The sequence below is a fragment of the Loxodonta africana genome, chromosome 13 (assembly GCF_030014295.1).
Source record: "Loxodonta africana isolate mLoxAfr1 chromosome 13, mLoxAfr1.hap2, whole genome shotgun sequence".
Taxonomy (NCBI): Eukaryota; Metazoa; Chordata; class Mammalia; order Proboscidea; family Elephantidae; genus Loxodonta; species Loxodonta africana.
This window is the reverse complement of record NC_087354.1, coordinates 74,984,199-75,004,282: the sequence shown is the minus strand read 5'-3', so window position 1 is coordinate 75,004,282 and position 20,084 is coordinate 74,984,199. Positions and strand designations below refer to the sequence as shown.

Genomic DNA, 20,084 nt, shown 5'->3' with positions numbered 1-20,084 from the left:
TATTTTTAGCTACCTAAATGCGTTCTGGAAGGAGGCAGAGAACAATTTAAAATTGAACTAACAAGGAATTACAGATGGAGGAGTTAAAGTGGCCCCTAATTTGGAAGATTGAAGAAATATTGGAGAAGGAGCCCAGTGGATCATTAAAACCTTCACAGCAGCTCTTTCTGCCCTCAGTTCTGGACTTCTCTCCTTTGCCCTCAGGAGGGTCTTTGGAAAAAATATGTTTTATTCAGAAAAGAGGACATAATCCAATTTAGATGATGATATAAGCCACAAGATGACTGTTTCTGCTATGGGCAGGAAGAAGAGGTACTATAAATTCTTCAGGTGTTCCCCAGGCAGCACTGAATGTAGATGAAGCCAACCAAGCTAGTTCATGGGGCAAGATAGTAGACTATGAGACCCACATATTTCTCACCTCATGGAACCTGTATAGAAATACCTCCATCTTGCTGCTTGCTACTCTTTACCTGGTATGACTTTCTGTTCATAATCTAATGGACTCCCATTTTCCTCTTTGAAGGACTGCCATACTTTCAACCCTCTGTCTTAAGGGAGCTAGGGTGGGCATATCTGGGAAGCAGCCAAACAAATTAAAGTCAGGATTTGTGTCTTGAAGAGGGTGGAGCATGAGCAGGGAAAACACAAGAGGCGGCGAGGAGGAGTGTGAGACACAGTTCTTAGAGAGTTCTCTGGGTAAACAGGAGAAACCAAGATTAGTCGTGAAGACAAAAGTAGCAGGTCAGGGGACAAACACTGGAAGACGAGATGGAGGCAGGAGTTAGACAAAAGTGGACTGGACAGGAGTGAGGCCAGGAGGGTTCTGGGTGATTTCCAGAATGGAGCTGAGCTAGCCAAAGTCTGCCTTTTTGGCCACTGGATGCACAGTGAATGATGGTCGCCTGGCCTACGAGTGGAAGGGTAGAAAGTACACTAAATTACCAAATACTGTTTTTTTCAGTGTACCCATCCTGCTTATTAAGTTGGGAAACAGCTTCAGAGAGACAGTGTGATCCTGAGGCAGATTCTAAGTTAGGATCTGTGCTCCCACAGAGTTGGGACACATATTCCAGCTCCTTCCAAAGCTATGAGAATGGCAGGGTCACTTCCTGTGGAAGCGGCAGCAACTCCTAAACCTCTGGCCATGCCCAGAGCAGGTGTCATGAGATTTGGACAGGGCAAAGCCCAACACTTTCTTCTGAATAATAAAAAAAATTATCCTAAATAAATACACTTCTACTAATTTTCTCTCCTCAAAAGTAATGTTGGTGTGTTTGTTTAGACTTGACTTTTGGCTCCAGTGAGGAAATATCCAACTTGAACTAGCCCAGACAAAAAGGAAACTTATCAGCTCAAATAACCAAACTGGGGAAGGACAGGAAGTTGCTGATCCTAGGGACAACCGGAAGCAGGTACAAGTGGAACGAGAGACAACTAGACCAGCAATTCAACACAGTAGATTCTCTAGTCTTTGTCTTCCCTTCAGTCTCAGAGACCAGCTTTCCACAGACTGCTGACCGTTGCACCCTGTGCAGCTGGTAACTACAGGGATGCCATCTTCCCATGCTTACCACCAGAGTAGAAGAGAATCTCCTGCCTTGGACACAACTAAGAGAAATCTCCTGGAAGAAATCTGATTAGACTGTCTGGGTTTTATGCCTAATCTTGTGCAAATGGGTATCAGTTACTGGGACTGACATATCCCTCTAATACCACAGGCTGAAGTGTGTGTGTGTGTGTGTGTGTGGGTGTGTGTGTGCATATAGTTGTGCTGTACACATTGGTTGGTTGGTTTGCTGCTGGAAGGATGGATGGACGGATGGACGGGTGGACGGATGGACGGGTGGGCGGGTGGATGGGTGGATGGATGGATGCAGAAGCAGTTTCTAAATAGAATCAGAGTGCCCTGAGCAGATGCTGAGTATTCAGCACCAGCAAAGTACACATATCCACTAGTATACATGCCCTGTCCCCTTCCTTATCCACATCCAGAGTCAGAACTCCAGGACAGGCCAGGTTCTCTACGTGGGGGATTTACTGATGCTTTTCATTTCCTTTGTGCATTTCGAATATTTTCCAAATGTTCTATAGTTAAAAAAAAAAAAATCTTTGTAATGTATTTTTTTTAAGATTAGGGTGGGTAAGTTTTCATTAACCAAGGCAGAAATATTGAGAACCAAAACATAGAAAAACTCTAATTTTAGTTCTCATATTGTTGACATAAGACATAAATGTTTTTTGAAATGTATTTGCAAAGCTGAATGAATATATTCAGGTGTGTGTAGCCATGACCATATTTTGTAGGAAGGAGAAAGAATTCTGAAGGGTAGGAAGGCCTTCAAAGACTTGCTTCATAGTGTGGACTGTATAGTTTTTTCTGCATGGATTCTTGTAACCCAGGCTGAATTTGGGCACACTTTATTCATTCCCTTTCAAGGACTATGGGAGAATCAGGGCAGTTTCTGGGCCTCTGGATTTGCCTTATGGCTCAATGTATATCTTTGACAGGAGAGGAGGATACAAGAAACTGTGATGGTTAAGATTGTGTGTCAACTTGGCTAGGCCATGATTCTCAGTGTTTATAATGTGATTACTCCCATGAGGGATCTGTTGTGAGCAGCCAATCAGTTGAAGGGGAGTTTCCTTGAGGGTGTGGCCTGCATCCAAATATAAGCAGACATTCTGGCTTTTTTGCTTGCTCTGGATCCTGGGGCTGCCTACCGTTCCTCTGACTTCCAGTTCTTGGGATTTAAACTATCAGTTTATCTGCTGACCTTGGGATTCGTGGATCTTCACAGCCTATGAGTGGAGCCCTGCTCTCTGATCTGCCGATCTTGGGTTCTCCAGACCCTGCAGCTACGTCAATCAGGAGAAGCCTTGTGGTCTTGCCTACCAATCTTGGGATTTGCCAATATTCATAGCCTGTGAGCAAGAGGCCTGCTTTCCAACTAGCCCCATCTTGAGTTCACCAGCCCCTGCAGCTACATGAATCAGGAGAAGCCTCTATACTAATCTGCTGACTTGGGACATTCAAGCCTCTACAACCGTGTGAGCCATTTCTCTGATGTAAATCTTCCTACGTATATATTTGGAAACCCTGGTTGGCTAGGCTGCAAACCAAAATGTTGGCAGTTTGAATCCACTAGGCGCCCCTTGGAAACTGCATGGGGCAGTTCTACTCTGTCCCATAGTATCACTATGAGTCAGAATTGACTCAATGGTAACAGGTTTTGTATATATGTGTATGTGTGTATATATATATATACACACACACACACACAGAAACCCTGGTGGCATAGTAGTTAAGTGCTACGGCTGCTAACCAAGAGGTCGGCAGTTCAAATCCGCCAGGTGCTCCTTGGAAACTCTATGGGGTAGTTCTACTCTGTCCTATAGGGCCGCTATGAGTCGGAATCAACTTGACGGCAGGGGGTGGGTTATATATACACATGTATAATATATATATGTGCGTTATATATACACATATATAATATATATGTGTGTATATATATATATATACCTTTACCGCTTTTGCCTCTCTAGAGAATCTAGCCTAAGACAGAAGCTGAACGGGGAACAAGGCAGAACTGGAAAGATTTTTTCTCCCCATAATGCCTGAGAGGAAATGAGGAGGAGGTATCATGTCTAATCACCTGAGTTCTTTTCATTTTTTTTTTTTTTATTGTGAGGATCATTTAACATTAAAGAGCACTTTGAATAAAGAGCAAAATAGCCTCCATTTTAAATTCTCTTCCTTGTGCATTTCTGTAGTTGACAAAGTTTCTATAATCACCACACACATCTTTCATAAATTAAAAAAAATTATTGCTAATAAAGTCTAGTCAGAATTTAAAAAATAATAATTCTTAATTTCACTGGCCTAGCAAAGCAATTTCTGTTTGGAGGTGTTTTGGAGTCTCCATTTATCTCTAGGAAAGAAAGTGAGAAGAGGACTGGCAGTGGACTGTGGTGTGGGGTTACACAGGACAACTTCCACCAGCAGCCCAGGGGGAGGCATCCATTGTTTCCTGAGAAGAGCAGGAGCACTTAACATCTATTTTGAGAGGGCATAGAAAGGTCAGTGAGGGAGGAAGCTGGTTAGAAATCCTGAACAGAGAAAATACTAGAAGGCTTCCCCAAAGATGCCACTGGGATCCATTCACTCAGCTAACATTTATTGAGTGCCTACAATGTGCCAGGTGCTGAAGATACAGAAGGGAGTTGGGATAGCATGGAAAAGCTCATGGCCCTCAGAACCAGGCTGCTTGGATTTAAATCCTGACTGTGTGACTCTGGGCAGGTTACCTAACCTTTCCATGGCTGTTTCCTCATAGAATTTTTGGAAAAATTACATAAGTCAATACATGTGAATGCTGTGAACACTGAGTGCCCAGTGTGTGATAAAAATTATGTAAGTGCACCCCGAAAGTATGGCCCCTGGACACCCTGAAGTCACTCTTGAGGTTCACCCTTCAGCCAAAGGTTAGACATAAAACAAGACTAAATGGATATACCAACCCAGGGGCAAGGACTAGAAGACAGGAGGGGACAGGAAAGCTGGTAATAAGGAACCCAAGGTGGAGAAGGGGAGAGTGTTGACATGTCTTGGGTTGGCAACCAATGTCACAAAACAATATGTGTATTAATTGTTTAATGAGAAACTAATTTGCTTTGTAAACCTTCATCTAAAGCACAAAACCAAAAATACCAGGTTTTGATATCAAAAAAAGAATAATTATATAAGTTCTGGTAGTTACATGGTCACTGCCCTTAAGGAGTTCACAGTCCCATAGCTGAAATAGCCACAAACCTGGAATCCGTGGAACAAGACAAGGAATTGACAGCTTCATTTGTTAAGATATAGAGTTGCTAGGAGGTGCCCCTGCTGAACAGCTGGTAGGAAATCATGCTGCCCAAGACTCTGTCCCCAAGTGCCATTTCAAAGGTCATTGGGTCACAGGTGTTCTCACACAATGAGAGTCTTTTGATGTGGGAAGGAAAGAATAATAATAAAGACTTTTGTTGAGTACTTACTGTGTCGCAGGCACTTTTCTTAGTTGGTCATGTGAATGAATTCACCTAACCTCCCAAGTAGGTTCCTAATTTACAGATGAGGAAACTAGGGCACAGAGAGATAAAGTAATTTGCTCATGATCACACAGATAGTATGTGTTGTGGCTGGGATCTGAACCCAGGCAGTCTGTTTCCAAAATCTCCCCACATGCTACCGGGGTAACCTTGCAGATGTGCCATCTACATCAACTACAGTGGAATTGTGCCAAGGGTGAACTTGGATACTACTCTGTCCATTTATTTGAGTATCATTCATTTATTCCTTCAGTCAACATATATACTGAGCCCCTGTGTAAGAAGGGCACAGGTGGCCCTATGGAGGTGCCAAAAGGAAGCCAGGATCCTCCTCTTAGGAAGCTGTTTTACACCAAGGACACATGGTAATTATGAGCCCAAGAGACAGAAAGGGCCACATAAACCAGAGACTACATCAGCCTGAGACCAGAAGAACTAGATGGTGCCCGGCTACAACCAATGACTGCCCTGACAGGGAACACAACAGAGAACCCCTGAGGGAGCAGGAAAACAGTGGGATGCAGACCTCAAATACTCGTAAAAAGACCAGACTTAATGGCCTGACTGAGACTAGAAGGACCCTGGTGGTCATGGCCCCCCGACCTTCTGTTGGCCCAGGACAGGAACCATTCCCAAAGCCAACTCTTCAGAGAGGGATAGGACTGGACAATGGGTTAGAGAGAGATGCTGGTGAGTAGTGAGCTTCTTGGATCAGGTGGACACTTGAGACTATGTTGGCATGTCCTGCCTGGTGGGGAGATGAGAGGGTGGAGGGGGTTAGAAGCTGGTGAAATGGACACGAAAGGAGACAGTAGAGGGAGGGAGCAGCCTGTCTCATTAGGGGAAAGTAATTGGGAGTATGTAGCAAGGTGTACATAAGTTTTTGTGTGAGATACTGACTTGACTTGTAAACTTTTACTTAAAGCACAGTAAAAAAAAAAAAAAGAAGAAGCTGTTTTAGAAGATAAGACTTATGCTCAAATGCAGAGAGCTGCAAGCTCCCCATGAACAGCAGATATAGCGCCAGAGACCCGGGGGGAGGAAGGATGACTTTGGGTTGAGAAAGCAGGCAAAATCTCAATGAGAGAGTAGAGTTTGACCTGGGTCTTAAATGACAGAAGATTTTGGCAAATGGGTATTCAAGAAAATGTCACCCAGGTGGGGGCACAGCATGAGGAAAAGCCTGGAGACGGGAAAGCAGAGCTCAGTATGGTCTGGCTAGAGCACAGAGCCTTCTGAGGGGGAGTGGGTGGAGAGGAGGACTGATGGGAAGGTTAGAGCCTTGTTGAATTCTGGGTGAAAAGTTGGATTTCATTTGTCAGGAAGCGGGGAGCCCTTGAAGACTTCTGAGAATGGGAGCAAAATGATGAACACTGGAGTTTGGAGGAATGATTCTCAGTACGAGTAGGAGGAGTTTCAGGAAGAAAGGCAGGTGACAGGGATAGAGTGTAGCAGCAGAGGGAATCAGAAGGAGGAAAGACATGGGAAGGACACTGAAAATATGATTACATCACTCCCTGCCCTCCCTTCACCACTTTGTTGTTGTTGTACCATCCTGTGGATTCCGGCTCATAGGGACCCTATAGGACAGGGTAGAACTGCCCCATAGGGTTGCCCAGGCTGAAACGTTTACAGGAACAGATCACCAGATCTTTTCTCCCATGGAGCAACTGGAATGTTTGAACTGCCGACCTTGTCTTCCATCAGTTTTAAGATTAAGCTCAAAGTCCTTAATGGAGCCTGAACCTTGCCTTTGGCTCTTGGATGCCTCATAACTCTTTGTGCTTCAGCCAACAACTTTCTTCCCATTCCTGGAATATACAGTGCCCCTTCCTTCCTCGGGCCTTCTCATGTGCCATTTCCTCCATAGTATATTCGACTCTGCCACCCCACACACCTGCCTACCTTTTGCCAAGTTAGACCCATTCACCAGCAGGCTTCAGCTCATTTTTACCTTCTACTCCAAGCCTTCCCTGACCCCCATCGTCTGTTCTCAGTACTGTTTCTTTGTAGCACCTGTCACAGTTGCAATTTTACATTTGTTTGTGTGGTTATTTAACTAATATCTCTTTTTATTGTGGGGGCATTGGTGGTTCAGTACTAGAATTCTTGCCTTCCATGAGGGAGATCCAGGTTCTATTCCTGGCCAATGCTCCTTATGGGCAGCCACCACCTGTACATCACTTGAGGCTTGCATGTTGCTGTGATGCTGAACAGGAGCCAGCAGAATTTCTAGACTATGACAGACTAGGAAGAAAGGCCTAGTGATCTGCTTCTAAAAATCAGTCAGTGAAAACCCTATGGATTACAATGGTCCGATCCGAAACTGATCGTGGGGATTGGTGTAAAATCAGCCAGAGTTTCGTTCCATTGTGCATGGGGTCACCATCAGCTGGGGACCAACTCCATGGCTGCTAATCATCTTGATTGTAAGCTTTATGAGAAGAGATAACTGCCTGCTGCTGATTGTAAGCTTCATGAGAAGAGATAAATATCTGTTTTGCTCACCCGAGTACCCGCAGCACCAATCATCTCTTGAGATATGCTCTCAAAGTGTTAGACCTATGAATGAAAAATACATAAGACTCAGTAACTGATTGAATAAGAGGAATGAAAGATAACACTTTCATTGAGCACTAGTGACAGGAAAAGTGGTGTGTGTTGCCACTTACAACAACAGGAAACACAAGAGAAACAATTTTCGGGGAAGATCAGGAATCCAGCATTATACATATTGATTCTGAGGTGTCAGCAGGTCATCAATTTGTTCAGCAAACAAAAGGAAATTTAACACTAGAATTTAAGAGAAAAATTACAGCTAGAGGAAGAAAGAGTGAAAAGGTAGAAGGGGTATCAGTGAGGATTAGTTTGCCTGTATATAGCAGAAAATTCAAAAGACCAGAGGTTTACATACATGAAGATTTATTTTCTCTTCTATAAGAGAAGTTCTGAAGTAGGAAACCCAGGGCTGGTGTGGTGGCTCCACAGTCATTCAAGAACCAGGCTCACTCTTTCTTTCTGCTCCACCATCTTAGCATGTGGACTCTATCCTCAAGGGTTCCTTGTGGTCCAAGATGGCTGCTAGAGCTCTAGTCATTATATCTGCCTCCCTGGCAATAGGAAGGAAGAAGGGGGAAGATAAAATGCACCGTCCTGAAGGCCCAACCCAACGGCTTACACTTACACTTCATTGGTGAGAATCTAGAAAAGGGGTGCATCTCTCTTCAAGGAAAGCTGGAAAATGTAGCCTTTTGGCTAGCATTGCTATCTTGAAAAAACTCAGGGATTCTGCTACTAAAGAAGAATTATTATTTGGGCAACTGACTGATTCTGCCAAAGAAGGTAACAACCTAGATGAGAAAGTCAAGGTCATGAAAGAGATGTGAAGCTGCATAAATGTTCCCCTAGCTGAGAGGACTGACAGTACCTTGGTGACAGATGTGGGGAAGTTTAGAGCAAGGAATCTTAATAATCACCTAGTCCAATCCCTACATTTTGCCAATGAAGAGACTTGACCCATAGAAGCAAAGAGACTTGGCCAAAGTCACACAGCAAGTGTATGGCAGAGGTGGCTATAGGACTGGATCCACTTAATTAAAACCCTTTCAAGACCCAATTATTTTCTACTTTGAATTTTTTTTTATACCATGTGTTTTCATTAATAGAAGCATGCTGGAGTCATGGATCACATTTAAATTATGGCCGTTAACCAAATGGTTAGCAGTTTGGATCCACTGCTGCTCCTTGGAAAGCCATGGGCCAGTTCTACTGTGTTCTATAGGGTTGTTATGAGTCAGAATCAACTTGAGGGCAACAGGCCTTTTTTAATTTTTATTTTTAATATGGATGTGGAGAAATATTATCTGGTACTACACGGTTGCCACAAAACTTTTTAGGTTCTCAAACCCGGTAGTTAGCAGTCACATATCTATACCTCTGGGCCTTGGTTGCTGATATTTTTCATGGTGCCTTCCACTAGGTACATAGGGAACCTCTGGTTTCCCAAATATGACACAAAACAAAACCTACCAGAGCTGCCAAACTATCACATGGGAAGCCATAAATATGCTTACAAGGCTTATCTAGGTGTATAAAAGCCAAAAGAGACCAACTTTTTACCCAATGACAATTCCTGGTTGCTCTACCTCGCTTGCAAGTCTCAAGAAACTAACATTTCTTTCTCCTTTCACCATTACACAAGTCCCCACTGGAGGGCAGCAAATACTTTCAGTGGTAAAAGTATACTCAAAGAATCTGAGAGTCAGAAAAGGTAGGTGGTATACCACATGTACCACAGGTCATGAAAGGGTTAAATGATAGAGCAGATTGTAGGGAGAGTTTGTAGCAGCTCCACCTGAACATTCCTGAATAAATGCTGACTGTATGCAATATTACAATGATTCAAAGGACAACTGAATGGCACTGACTTGAGTTTGAATACCAGCTGTGTGACCTTAGGCTTCAACTTCTCTAAGCTTTAGCTCTGTGTAATGGATAATGGCACAGAATCGCACCCATTAAGTGGTAATTATTGTAGTTATTATTAGAAAGCAACAAATGCGTTTAGAATAATTGAATGAATCAGTGAATAAATTAATCACGAATGAGTGAAATAGAACAGACAACTGTTTATTGGATGGTTTAGCTGCTCGCTTGCTAAGAGATATAAAGCTGGAGGGATAGCTTCTTATATGCCCTAGCTTTAAAGTCTCTCAGTCTAGCTTTCTACATTGCCTTGCTAGCATCTGTGCTTCCTTGGGCTCATTGTGGCCTACCTGCCAAACCATGCCCCTCCTCTCCATGAGCCTGATCCCCTTCTAAACACATCAATCCTCTAAAGGATTAGCTAGCACGAACTGCCTCTACTTCTCGATTTAATTTTTCTTTCTCATCCTCATATCCCCCCTCTCATGCATTCCACTTTCTCGTCATCAGCTTCCTCTCCCATTCTTTAGGCGGCATAAAAGAGTGTTCACGTAAGACTAAGCTTAGTGATGTGAGACAATGTAAAGAAGACAGTAGCTACAGACTGTCAATTTGTTGCAGTGTGGTGGCTTGTATGTTGCTATGATGCTGGAAGTTATGCCACTGGCATTTCTAATACCTGTGGCGGACAGGTTTCAGTGGAGGTTCCAGACTAAGAGAGATCAGGAAAAAAAGGCCTAGAGATCTACTTCTGAAAATTAGCCAATGAAAACCCTATGGATCACAACAGAATATTGTCCAATATAGTGCTGGAAGATGAGCTTCCTAGGTTAGAAGGCACTCAAAATACATAGTGGCTGCAACAATGGACTTAAGCATACCAACAATGGTGAAGATGGCACAGGACCAGGAAACATTTCTTTCTGTTGTACATGGGGTTGCCCTGCATGGGAGCTAAGTCAGTGGCAACTAATAAGCTACAGACTCTGGCCTTAAATTCTGCAGTATGATGACAGATGCATGAGTCGTAACAACACCTCACAAAACATGATTATGTTGAGGTAAGATGCACATACCTGTGCTGTAGCTGTACTTCTTACACCTTCCCCCTTACCTCTGACATCTTCCCAACTCTCTGTCATTTTCTCCTCATTGCTACTTTACATAGTTTTGAGTGATTATTAGTAATCCTTGTGGAAATTAAAAGGCTAGGGAATAGCTATATTTATGGTCTTTTCTTTTTATATTAAAAAGAACTTCATCAATTTAACATCAATGCTCAAGGTAAGATAGCATTAAATTAACAAATGAAACATGCAAAAACCTGTAAACACTATAAGCAAGAGTCTCACTAAAGTTAACTTATTTTCATAGGGCATATACCGGATACTAGTTTTTATCTGGAAATGAAGAATTAACGTCTGTTGTAAAAGATCCCTTTCATGACCCAATTATTTTCTGCTTTGAATTTTTTGTTGATACCATGTATTTTCATTAATGGAAGGCAGGCTGAATGAAGGAGCATTTTTGAAATGTGGATTTTGATACATATTATGTGGGGCACATATACCCCTCTGGATTCTGGGGTGGGGTTCTGTGGCACACATGTCCCTCTGGACTCTCCGTCACCTTCTAGATCCCTTAACAGGTGTGCACCATGTATGACGCCTGAAACTGCGGCATTTGCATGCACACGGAATCATCGAGAGAAACGCCACTCCTAAATAATGCAAAAAAATATATACTTATAAGGCTTATCTCACTGTACAAAAGCCAAAAGAGATAAAAGTTTTGCACAATCACATCTCCAGGATGCAACACCTCATACAATACCCCGTAAAAACAGTAATTTGTGGCACAGGCCCGTTTCTTCGGTTTCAAACAGTTATACAGGTTTCCACCTGCTGGCAGCATGTACTGTCAGTGGGAAAACAGTTTCCCAATAAACCTGAGAGGCTAAAAATGTAGGTGGGTGCTATATGTCCCTCTGGTCATGAAAGGGATATGGCAATAAGTCCCACATTGCTATAAGGCAGCTGGATAGGAAACAGAACTCAAAATTTTCTTCTCTTGGAAGGTTTCATAGCCAGAGAGCCTGAAGACATCTCTGCAGTGAAAATATTCCTGCATTTCCTCTCCTGTGGGGCTCTGCTTCTGCCACTAACTGGATTTTGGAAAGCTGCTTCACTTCCCTGGGCCTCAGTTCCCCCATCTTCAAAATAAAGAATCTAAATTAAATTTTATCCAAGTCAACCGTTCTCCCATTAAAGTGTGCATAAAAAGCATCTGAGCAGCTTCTTAAATATGCAGAGTCCCAGGCCACTACCCAGACACTAACTCTGTAGCCGGGGGTGTGGCTGAGTAGTCAGCAGTTTTAAGAAGCACCCAGATGATTCTCAAGCAGGGAGTCCAAGGATCACACTTGGAAAAAGTCACTCTAAGCAAATACCCAGACTCCACTTTCTGAGTCTGTCTCTGAAATACATTGCAAATACGTTCTTTAAAAAAAAAGACATAAGAAAGAGCCCTATATCTCCAAGAAAAATGGTCTGAAGAGCAAGTGCTGTGGTTTTCCAGGGCTGCGCTGTCCCGAGCTCTCCCGTCTTAACCACACTTTGGGAAAGCTTCATGGGAGACTGCCTTTTATATTATCTTGCTGTTCCCCATGAAAGTCTTATCTTCTTCAAAGGGTGAGTTCACTGACAGTAGGGCCTGCTTTGACTTACAGGGCATCTTAAGCGGCCCCAGCACAGTGCCCAGGGAGCCCCAAAGGCTTGCTGGGATACCAACGCAAGTGAGCCAATGGCCAGCTTAGTCCTGCAGGAGAAGGTCTCTTCAGTTTCCAGAGGAATGGGGAAGAGAATTGTTCATTCACCAGTGGGAAAACCTTCCTCAATCATTTGCCCCTCAGCATCGAAGTGCTTTTGTTGTTGACAGCTCTAGAGTTGGCCCCCAGCTTGTGGTGACCCCATGCGCAATGGAACAGAACACTGCCCAGTCCTGCGCCATCCTCATGATCGGTTGTGAATTGCTCCCTTGTGATCCATAGGATTTGCAATGGCTGAGTTTTAGAAGCAGATCGCCAGGGCTGTCGTTCTAGTCTGTCTTACTCTGGAAACTCTGCTGAAACCTATTCAGCATCATAGCAACACATACAAGCTCTACTGACGGATAAGTCGTGCCTGTGCCTGAAGTACATTGCCCAGTAATAAAACCCAGGTCTCCTGCATGAAAGGCAGGAATTCTACCGTTGAACCACCATTGCTTCCGCATCCAGGTGCAATTACCTTGAAAGATCAATTCCCTTCACTACGAATCTGAGAGGGAGAGGTGTTGTTGTTGTTAGGTGCCGCTGAGTCAGTTCCGACTCATAGCGACCCTATGCACAACAGAATGAAACATTGCCCTCACGTATTGTTTTGTGACATTGGTTGCAATCCCCACAATGTGACAGCACTCTTCCCTTTTCCACCCCGGGTTCCCTGCGTCCAATCATCCAGTTCCTGTCCTTCCTGCCCTCTCATCTTTGCTTTTGGGCGGGTCACACATCTTAGTAAGCCAGAGATTCAAGATAAGGCTGTTCGACTTTTGGTCCAGTTTTTGTTTTTGTTTTTTTTTTGATTGTGGTAAAATACATATATCCTTCAAAAAAAAAAAAAAAGCCATTTTAACCATTATTAGATGTACAATTCGGTGCCATTAATTATCTCTCATATGTTTTGGGGAGTCTCAGCTGTCCCTCAACAGGAGCCTGTAACCCCAAAGATCTCCTTAAAAAAAAAAAAAAACAGTTGCTGTGGAGGTAATTCTGACTTAAGGCGACCCCACGTGTGTCAGAGTAGAACTGTGCTCCACGGTGTTTTCAATGGCTAATTTTTTTGAAAGTAGATCTCCAAGCCTTTCTTCCGAGGTGCCTCTGGGTACACCTGAACCTCCAACCTTTCAGTAAGCAGCAGAGTACATTACCGTTTGTGTGACCCAAGGACTCCAAAGTGTTCCGTAACCATTCCTTTCCCAATTTTCTCATTTGTATCCTTATTCCGCACAAGAGCTATGAGGAGGAAAAGCCAAGCAAAGAGGAATAAGTGCTCTGGTGGATAACCAAGGGTAGCCCCAGTGCCCTACTTCAGAGCAAATCTTCAGAAACCTCAGAAAAGCCAGTACCCTCGAGACTATGGCCCCCGGATACTCTGCTAACCCAGAACTGAAACCATTCCTGAAGCTCACTTTTCAGACAAAGGTTAAACAGGCCTTTTTTAAAAAAAGGGAAACCCTGGTGGCATAGTGGCTAAGAGGTACCACTGCTAACGAAGAGGTCAGCAGTTAGAATCCACCAGGCGCTCCTTGGAAACCGTATGAGGTGGTTCTACTCTGTTCAGTAGGATCGCTATGAGTCAGAATAGACTTGACGGCAATGGGTTTTATAAAACAAACAATAACACACGTGAGGAAGGTGCGTCTTAGTTCAATCAAATATGCAAGACCAAATAGGCAGCTCCTGTCCAAAAGCAGGATGAGAAGGCAGGAAGGGACAGGAACTAGATGATTGGACACAGGGAAGCCGGAGTGGAAAGGGGGAGAATGCTGTCACATTGTGGGGATTGCAAACAATGTCACAAAACTATATGTGTATAAATTTTTGAATAAAAAATTAATTGGAGGTGTAAACTTTCACCTAAAGCACATACACACACAAAGCCAATAACCTGGTGGGCAGAGAAAATACAGGAACAGCTCATCAGTGAAGATGAGACCCTTCAGGGCCATGCTGTAAACATATATATGCATTTGCAAGAGAAGCTGATCCAATAACTTTCAAGATAACAGTCTAGTGCATTTTCTTTCTTTTCTTCCTTCGGGCGATTAGATGAAAAAGATAAAACGCCTTGTGCATATAAAGCTTCTTTCTATAGAATGTGAGCTGATGGGAGAGATTCCCTGTGATGGTGACTCACTGCCTGGGTTTGAAACAAACGCCCCTACGATAACACACAGGGTCATGCTTAGTAAATAACCTGCTGACTGGGACTTCTGAAACCAATTTCTGCTGCAGCTTTGTTTTCTCTTCATTCTTTACTGCCTTGGAGCTGTCCTATGCAGCAGCCTTCTCACTCTGTCCATTAAAATGCAGAACTATCCTTCCTCTTCCACTTTCAGAGTCCTGGGAGCCAGACTCAGCACAGGGGGGAGAAAGCAGGGCAGGGCTAAAGAGGAACACATAAAAAATAAATGAGCCATTCATAAAAATGAGTATTATTACCAAAAGGAACCGTCTGCCAGCATCTCCGTGTATATTAACTCAGTTGCTGAGCTCTGTAACAACACGGAATTCAGCCAATGAATCATCTTTTTAGTGGTTGCTCAGTTGATTTACCATTAGCTTTAAACAACCAATTGTGAAATGAGCACTTTGTCGTGATGATGATGAGGCTTTGCCTAGTACTGTATTTTTACAAAAATAACGCATGCCTTCTACATTTGTTTGCCAAATGCACCCTCCCCCCATGAGGTATCTTCTTAAGCGCCATTGTAAAAAAAAAATTGGCAAACAATTGTACAAGATGTGTGTTATTTGAGTAGAAATATGGTACTATATTTTTTATCATGTAAGCTTGAAAATTGGTAAAATAAATTTAGCTGTGCCTAGAATACCTTTACAGGTCTCCAAAGGAACCAAGATACTCAGGGTGGGAAAAACTGCCTAATTTACCGGCTTCAGGAAGTCATCTCCACAGATTCTAAAAACTGGCTTTATTTGTCCTTAACTTAGGTATCTTTCCTCAAAACCCACAAATGCCAAGATGTTGGGCCTTTTGCTGTCTATATAAGCAACTATAGATTTCTTTTTTCTTCACACTGGAAGACATGCATTTTGGACGTCTCTTTTCCTTTGAGGCTACAAGCATATCTAGGCAACAGTATAAAGGAAGCTCACAAAGAGCCTTCAAGCTGACAGCTCAGTCGTGGAGACAGTCTGAGCACCTGTTTATTCCTTGCTTGGCTTTTTGCTGGGTCAGCTGTGTCTTTTTGTTCTGTGCTTCTCACAGTTGGTTTTGCACTCTGTCCCCTCGTGTAAGTTGTGACTGTAAAGAAAAATGACTGGTTTCCACATGGGGCTGGCGGAGTCATTGTCATTGCTTTGCAGCCACACCTTGTAAATCTCCACAGGCTACAAGACTATGTCTGTCCCCTGTGGTTCCGAGAACGAGTCTTAGCGAACACTGACAGGAAAGGCCATTATGGTCACTGATGTTCTCACCATCTGGAATGGTTACAGTTGTCAGGATCTGAGATGACTCACTGTGCTGAGGAATCATTTCTCTAATGGCAGCACTAATCAGGAGGGATGAAGCTGTTGCTAAGTGCCGCTGCTTGAAGAAAATACCCTGCCAGATGAAAAGGAAGGGCCATTGATTTGCTTTTGCCCATCTGAAAATTAAGTGGCTTAGAATGTCATCCGCGGTTCCAACTAACAAACAACAGATCATCCTTCATGTTGGGAGTTTTCAGGAGATGAGGGCTGTTTCTATATGCAGGGGCCCTACACTGGGCTCTCTATCCTTCCTCTTTGTGGTCAGCTGTGCCCTAAGGAGACTAATTCTTTTGGTGTGGAAAGGGAAGCACAAACAGATGTGGATGCAGTTTTTTAAAAATCATAATTCCTTCCTCCAGCATTTGGTACTATCTGTGCAAACACTAACCTTGCCACAGGTATACCTACTACTGTCAGTCTGTCCCTTTAGTAATTCCCATAGGCAGATGGATAAAAGAGGCGGAGGCACCAACAAATGCATCTTGTTATTATTTGGTAGCTGCTGGCGAATCAGCCCTGACTCATAGTGACCCCATGTACAACTGAATGAAACACTGCCCAATGCTGTACCATACCCATGATCAGTTACGGATAGGACCGTTGTGATTCATAGGACTTTCATTAGCTGATTTTCAGAAGTAGATCACCTGGCCTTTCTTCCTAGTCTGTCTTAGTCTGTAAGCTTCACAGAAATCTGTTCATCATTACAGCAACAAGAAAGCCTCCACTGACAGGTGGCGGGGCCAGGGGAAGAGGCGGGCAGCATATGAGGTGCGTTGGCTGGGAGTCAAACCCAGGTCTCCTGCAAGGAAGGTGAGAACTCTACCACTGAACCACCACTGCTCCCCAACAAATGCATGCTGAATCTTAACTGAGCATCAGGTACCTTGTAAATCCTGGAGACAGAACAGAGCATAGGGCAGAACTCTGCCATCAAAGTGCTTGCAAATCTTCAATCAGAAGAATGAGATGATGCCCAGGTACCATTACCATACTCAGCATTTTGATCAGAGATTCTATAGAAGAACCCTGATCAAAAGGGAGAAATGTAGAACAGAAGTGAAAATTCTGAAAGAACTCAGAATTGAAAATTCTGAAAGAACTCAGAATTGAAAATTCTGAAAGAATTCAGAATTTCTGGAGCCATGGAGACTAGATGAACCTCCAAAACTGTAGCACTGAGATAATCTTTAAACCTTAAACCAAAAATGTCCCCTAAAGACTTCTTTGAACCAAATAATAAGTTAGCTTATGTAATAAAGAATGTCTTGAGCATCCTCCTGTTTTGAAGAACTATCTATATGGGATCAAATTGACAACAGCAACTCCAAAGGTCGGATAGGAAGTATAATGGTTAAGGTTCTGTGTCAACTTGGCTGGGCCATGATTCTCAGTGATTTGATAGTCATATGATAGTGTGATCACTTCCATGATGAGGTTTGATATTATGCGATCACCTCCACGATGGGATCTGCTGTGAGTAGCCGATCAGTTGAAGGGAGTTTCGTTGGGTGTGTGGCCTGCAATGAATATAAGTAAATATTCTGGCAGGGCTTGTGGGCTTTTGCTCATTTTGGATCCTGCAGCTGGCTCCTGTTCATCTGATCTCCAGTTATTAGGACTTGAGGTAGCAACTTACCTGTCTTTCCTGCTGATCTTTGGGATTCATTGATCTTCACTGCCTGTGAACAAGAGCCCTGCTCTCCAACCTGCTGATCTTGGGTTCGCCAGCCCCTGTGGCTACATGCATCCGGAGAAGCCTCTATCCTGACCCATGGACTTGGGACATTCCAGCCTCTACAACCGCATGAGCCATTTCCTTGACACAAATCTCTCTCTATGTATATTCACACGCTTTACTGGTTTTGCTTCCCTACAGAACCCAGCCTAAGACAGGAAGCTTAGGGGGTAGTAAGTTCATGTTAATGGGAGAAGAACAATTCAGAACAGGAGGGCAAAAGAATGGTTGCACAGTTTAAAGAATGTAATCAATGTCACCTAGTTGTACGTGTAGAAATTATTGAGTTGGTATATGTTCTGCTGTGTATACTTTCAACAACAACAAAAAAAACTTCATTCCAGTGACCCTCCTCTAATATAAGTAATCTTTCCAGCCTTCTCTGAATGCAGGAGTAATCAATTGCACAGGTGTTTTTAGAAAGCCCACTGGAAGACAGTTGAGAGTGAGAAGTGGGCAGACAAGGCAATTGATGCCCTGATGGCACAGTGGTTAAGCACTTGACTGCTAACAAAAAGGATGCTGGTTCAAACCCACCAGCAACTCTACAGGAAAAAGACCTGGTGGTCTGCTCCCATAAAGATTACAGCCTTGGAAACCCTATTGGGCAGTTCTACTCTGTCCTATAGGGTCGCTATGAGTCGGAATCAACTCGTTGGATCACATCAAGAGATCTATCTGCACCAGAACTTTCAAGTAATAGAGGACTCAGCCAGGAGTGAGCCTGATCGTGAAGCCTCTCTAGCAGAAAGGTTAGTAAGATAGGTCCATCCCATCCAGAACCTGGAGGGTTCTGCACCTCAGAAATTCCTGATGGTAAAAAAAAAAAAAAAAAAAAGGAGGGGATTAAAATAAATGTACCTTCCATATGGAATGAGAGTGACAGCTTTCTTTGTTTTACAATACAGTGACCTTAAGCCCAAACTCTAAAGGATATTTGATGTGGCAATTCACAAAGGAGCTGATGAAAACCCTTAGTCATAAGGGAAATCTGGCTCTGGTCTGGCATCATCTTCTTGTGATATATAAAATCTGCTGGTTTCAGGCTTAATTAGTTTCTTAGGACTGATGTAACAAATTACCACAAACGAAGGTCGCTTAAAACTACATAAATTTATTCTCTTACAGTCCTGGAGGCCAGTAGTCCAAGGTTAAGGTGTGGGCAGGGTTAGTTTCTTCTGGGGGTTCTGAGGGAGAATCCATTCCATGCTTCTCTCCTTGGTGTTCCTTGTCTTGGGACCACATAGCTCCTATCTCTGCCTGCATCTTCACATGACCACCTCCTCTTTGGGGCTCTGTGTCTTTTCCTTTTCCTATAAGGACACTTATCGGTGGATTTAGGGCCCACCTCTTTAATCCCGAATAATGTCATTTTGAGATCCTTAATTTAATTACATCTGAAAGACCCTTTTTCCAAATAAAGTCACATTCACAGGTACAGGGGTTTAAACAAACAAACAAACAAAAAAACTGTTGCCATTGAGTCAATTCCGACCCATAGCGACCCTATAGGACTGAGTAGAATTGCCCCACAGGGTTTCCAAGGAGCGGCTGGTGGATTTGATCTGCTGATGTTTTGGCTAGCAGCGATAGTACGCCGTAGCTCTTAGCCACTGTGCCACCAGGATTCCTACAGGGGGTTAGGACTTGGATATATCTTTTTGGAGGCCACAATTCAACTAACCTGGGTGATCTTTCTCTATGCCAAGCTTTGCTGGGATGCCTCATGGTCCTTAACGTGATTTAAATTATATTACCAGAAAGAGAGGCTTCCTCCGATGTGCTAAGCAAAATTGTCTGCTACTAATTTTTCTTATCCTAGGAACAGATTTTCAGTTTTCACAGGCTTGACCCTCTAACCTGGCCACTCTTGGCTCAATGGCAAGCCCTGGATCCCTCTGGGTTTCTTTCTATGGCAAAGAGAAGAATCATCTTTTGCTCTGTTTGGTGGCAAGACTGTGGTCCAAGCTGAAAAGCTACCCCTGTCCTTTCCTCATTGGGCAGAAACATGATCACTGTGATGTTTCCTCTGGACATGGTAGCTCAGGGGTGCTCTTTTCAACCACTTCACATTCATTGCCATGTGGAGCCTGCATCTTCCTTTTCTCTGATCTTCTTAACCTTTCTCTTCTCCTTGGCCTTGCCTTACACAGCTGCTCATCTTTTTCACCAGTGTTCCTAAGAATCCTGTGGTAAGGAAGCCCATAGCATCCTTAATCTTAAAATCATAATATTTACTTGTATCAGATGCTGTTTTAAGCCCTTTTCCAAAGAAACTTATTTCATTCTTCAGGCCACCCTGTTGCTTTTACTCTCCCCCTTTCACAGACAAGAAAAATTGAGGCCCACAGAGGCTGTGTAACTTGCCCAAGGTCAATGACCATTAAGTGACAAAGTTAAGGCACAAACCCACAAAATCTGGCTCAAGAACCCTATGCTTAACTACTATGTAAACAGCTCCAATGTTGACAATAAAGGGAAGATCATCACGTGAGCATGGTGCCCAGCTTCTTTTTC

The 20,084-nt window shown here is 43.4% G+C and overlaps 1 protein-coding gene across 3 annotated transcripts in view; it reads left to right on the top strand.

Moving 5' to 3' along the window:
- Window positions 1-20,084, top strand: part of TMEM154 (transmembrane protein 154) — a 91,947-nt gene that overhangs the window by 59,349 nt on the left and 12,514 nt on the right. Inside the window, exon 7 of one of the 3 annotated variants that reach the window (XM_023557122.2) lies at window positions 10-13,026. The exons of the other annotated variants lie outside the window; for them this stretch is intronic. Within the exon in view, the coding sequence (XP_023412890.2) occupies window positions 10-61 (52 nt within the window). The 3' untranslated portion in view covers window positions 62-13,026. Of the gene's footprint in view, window positions 1-9; window positions 13,027-20,084 lie in introns of those variants that run through there. 3 annotated transcript variants of the gene reach the window in all.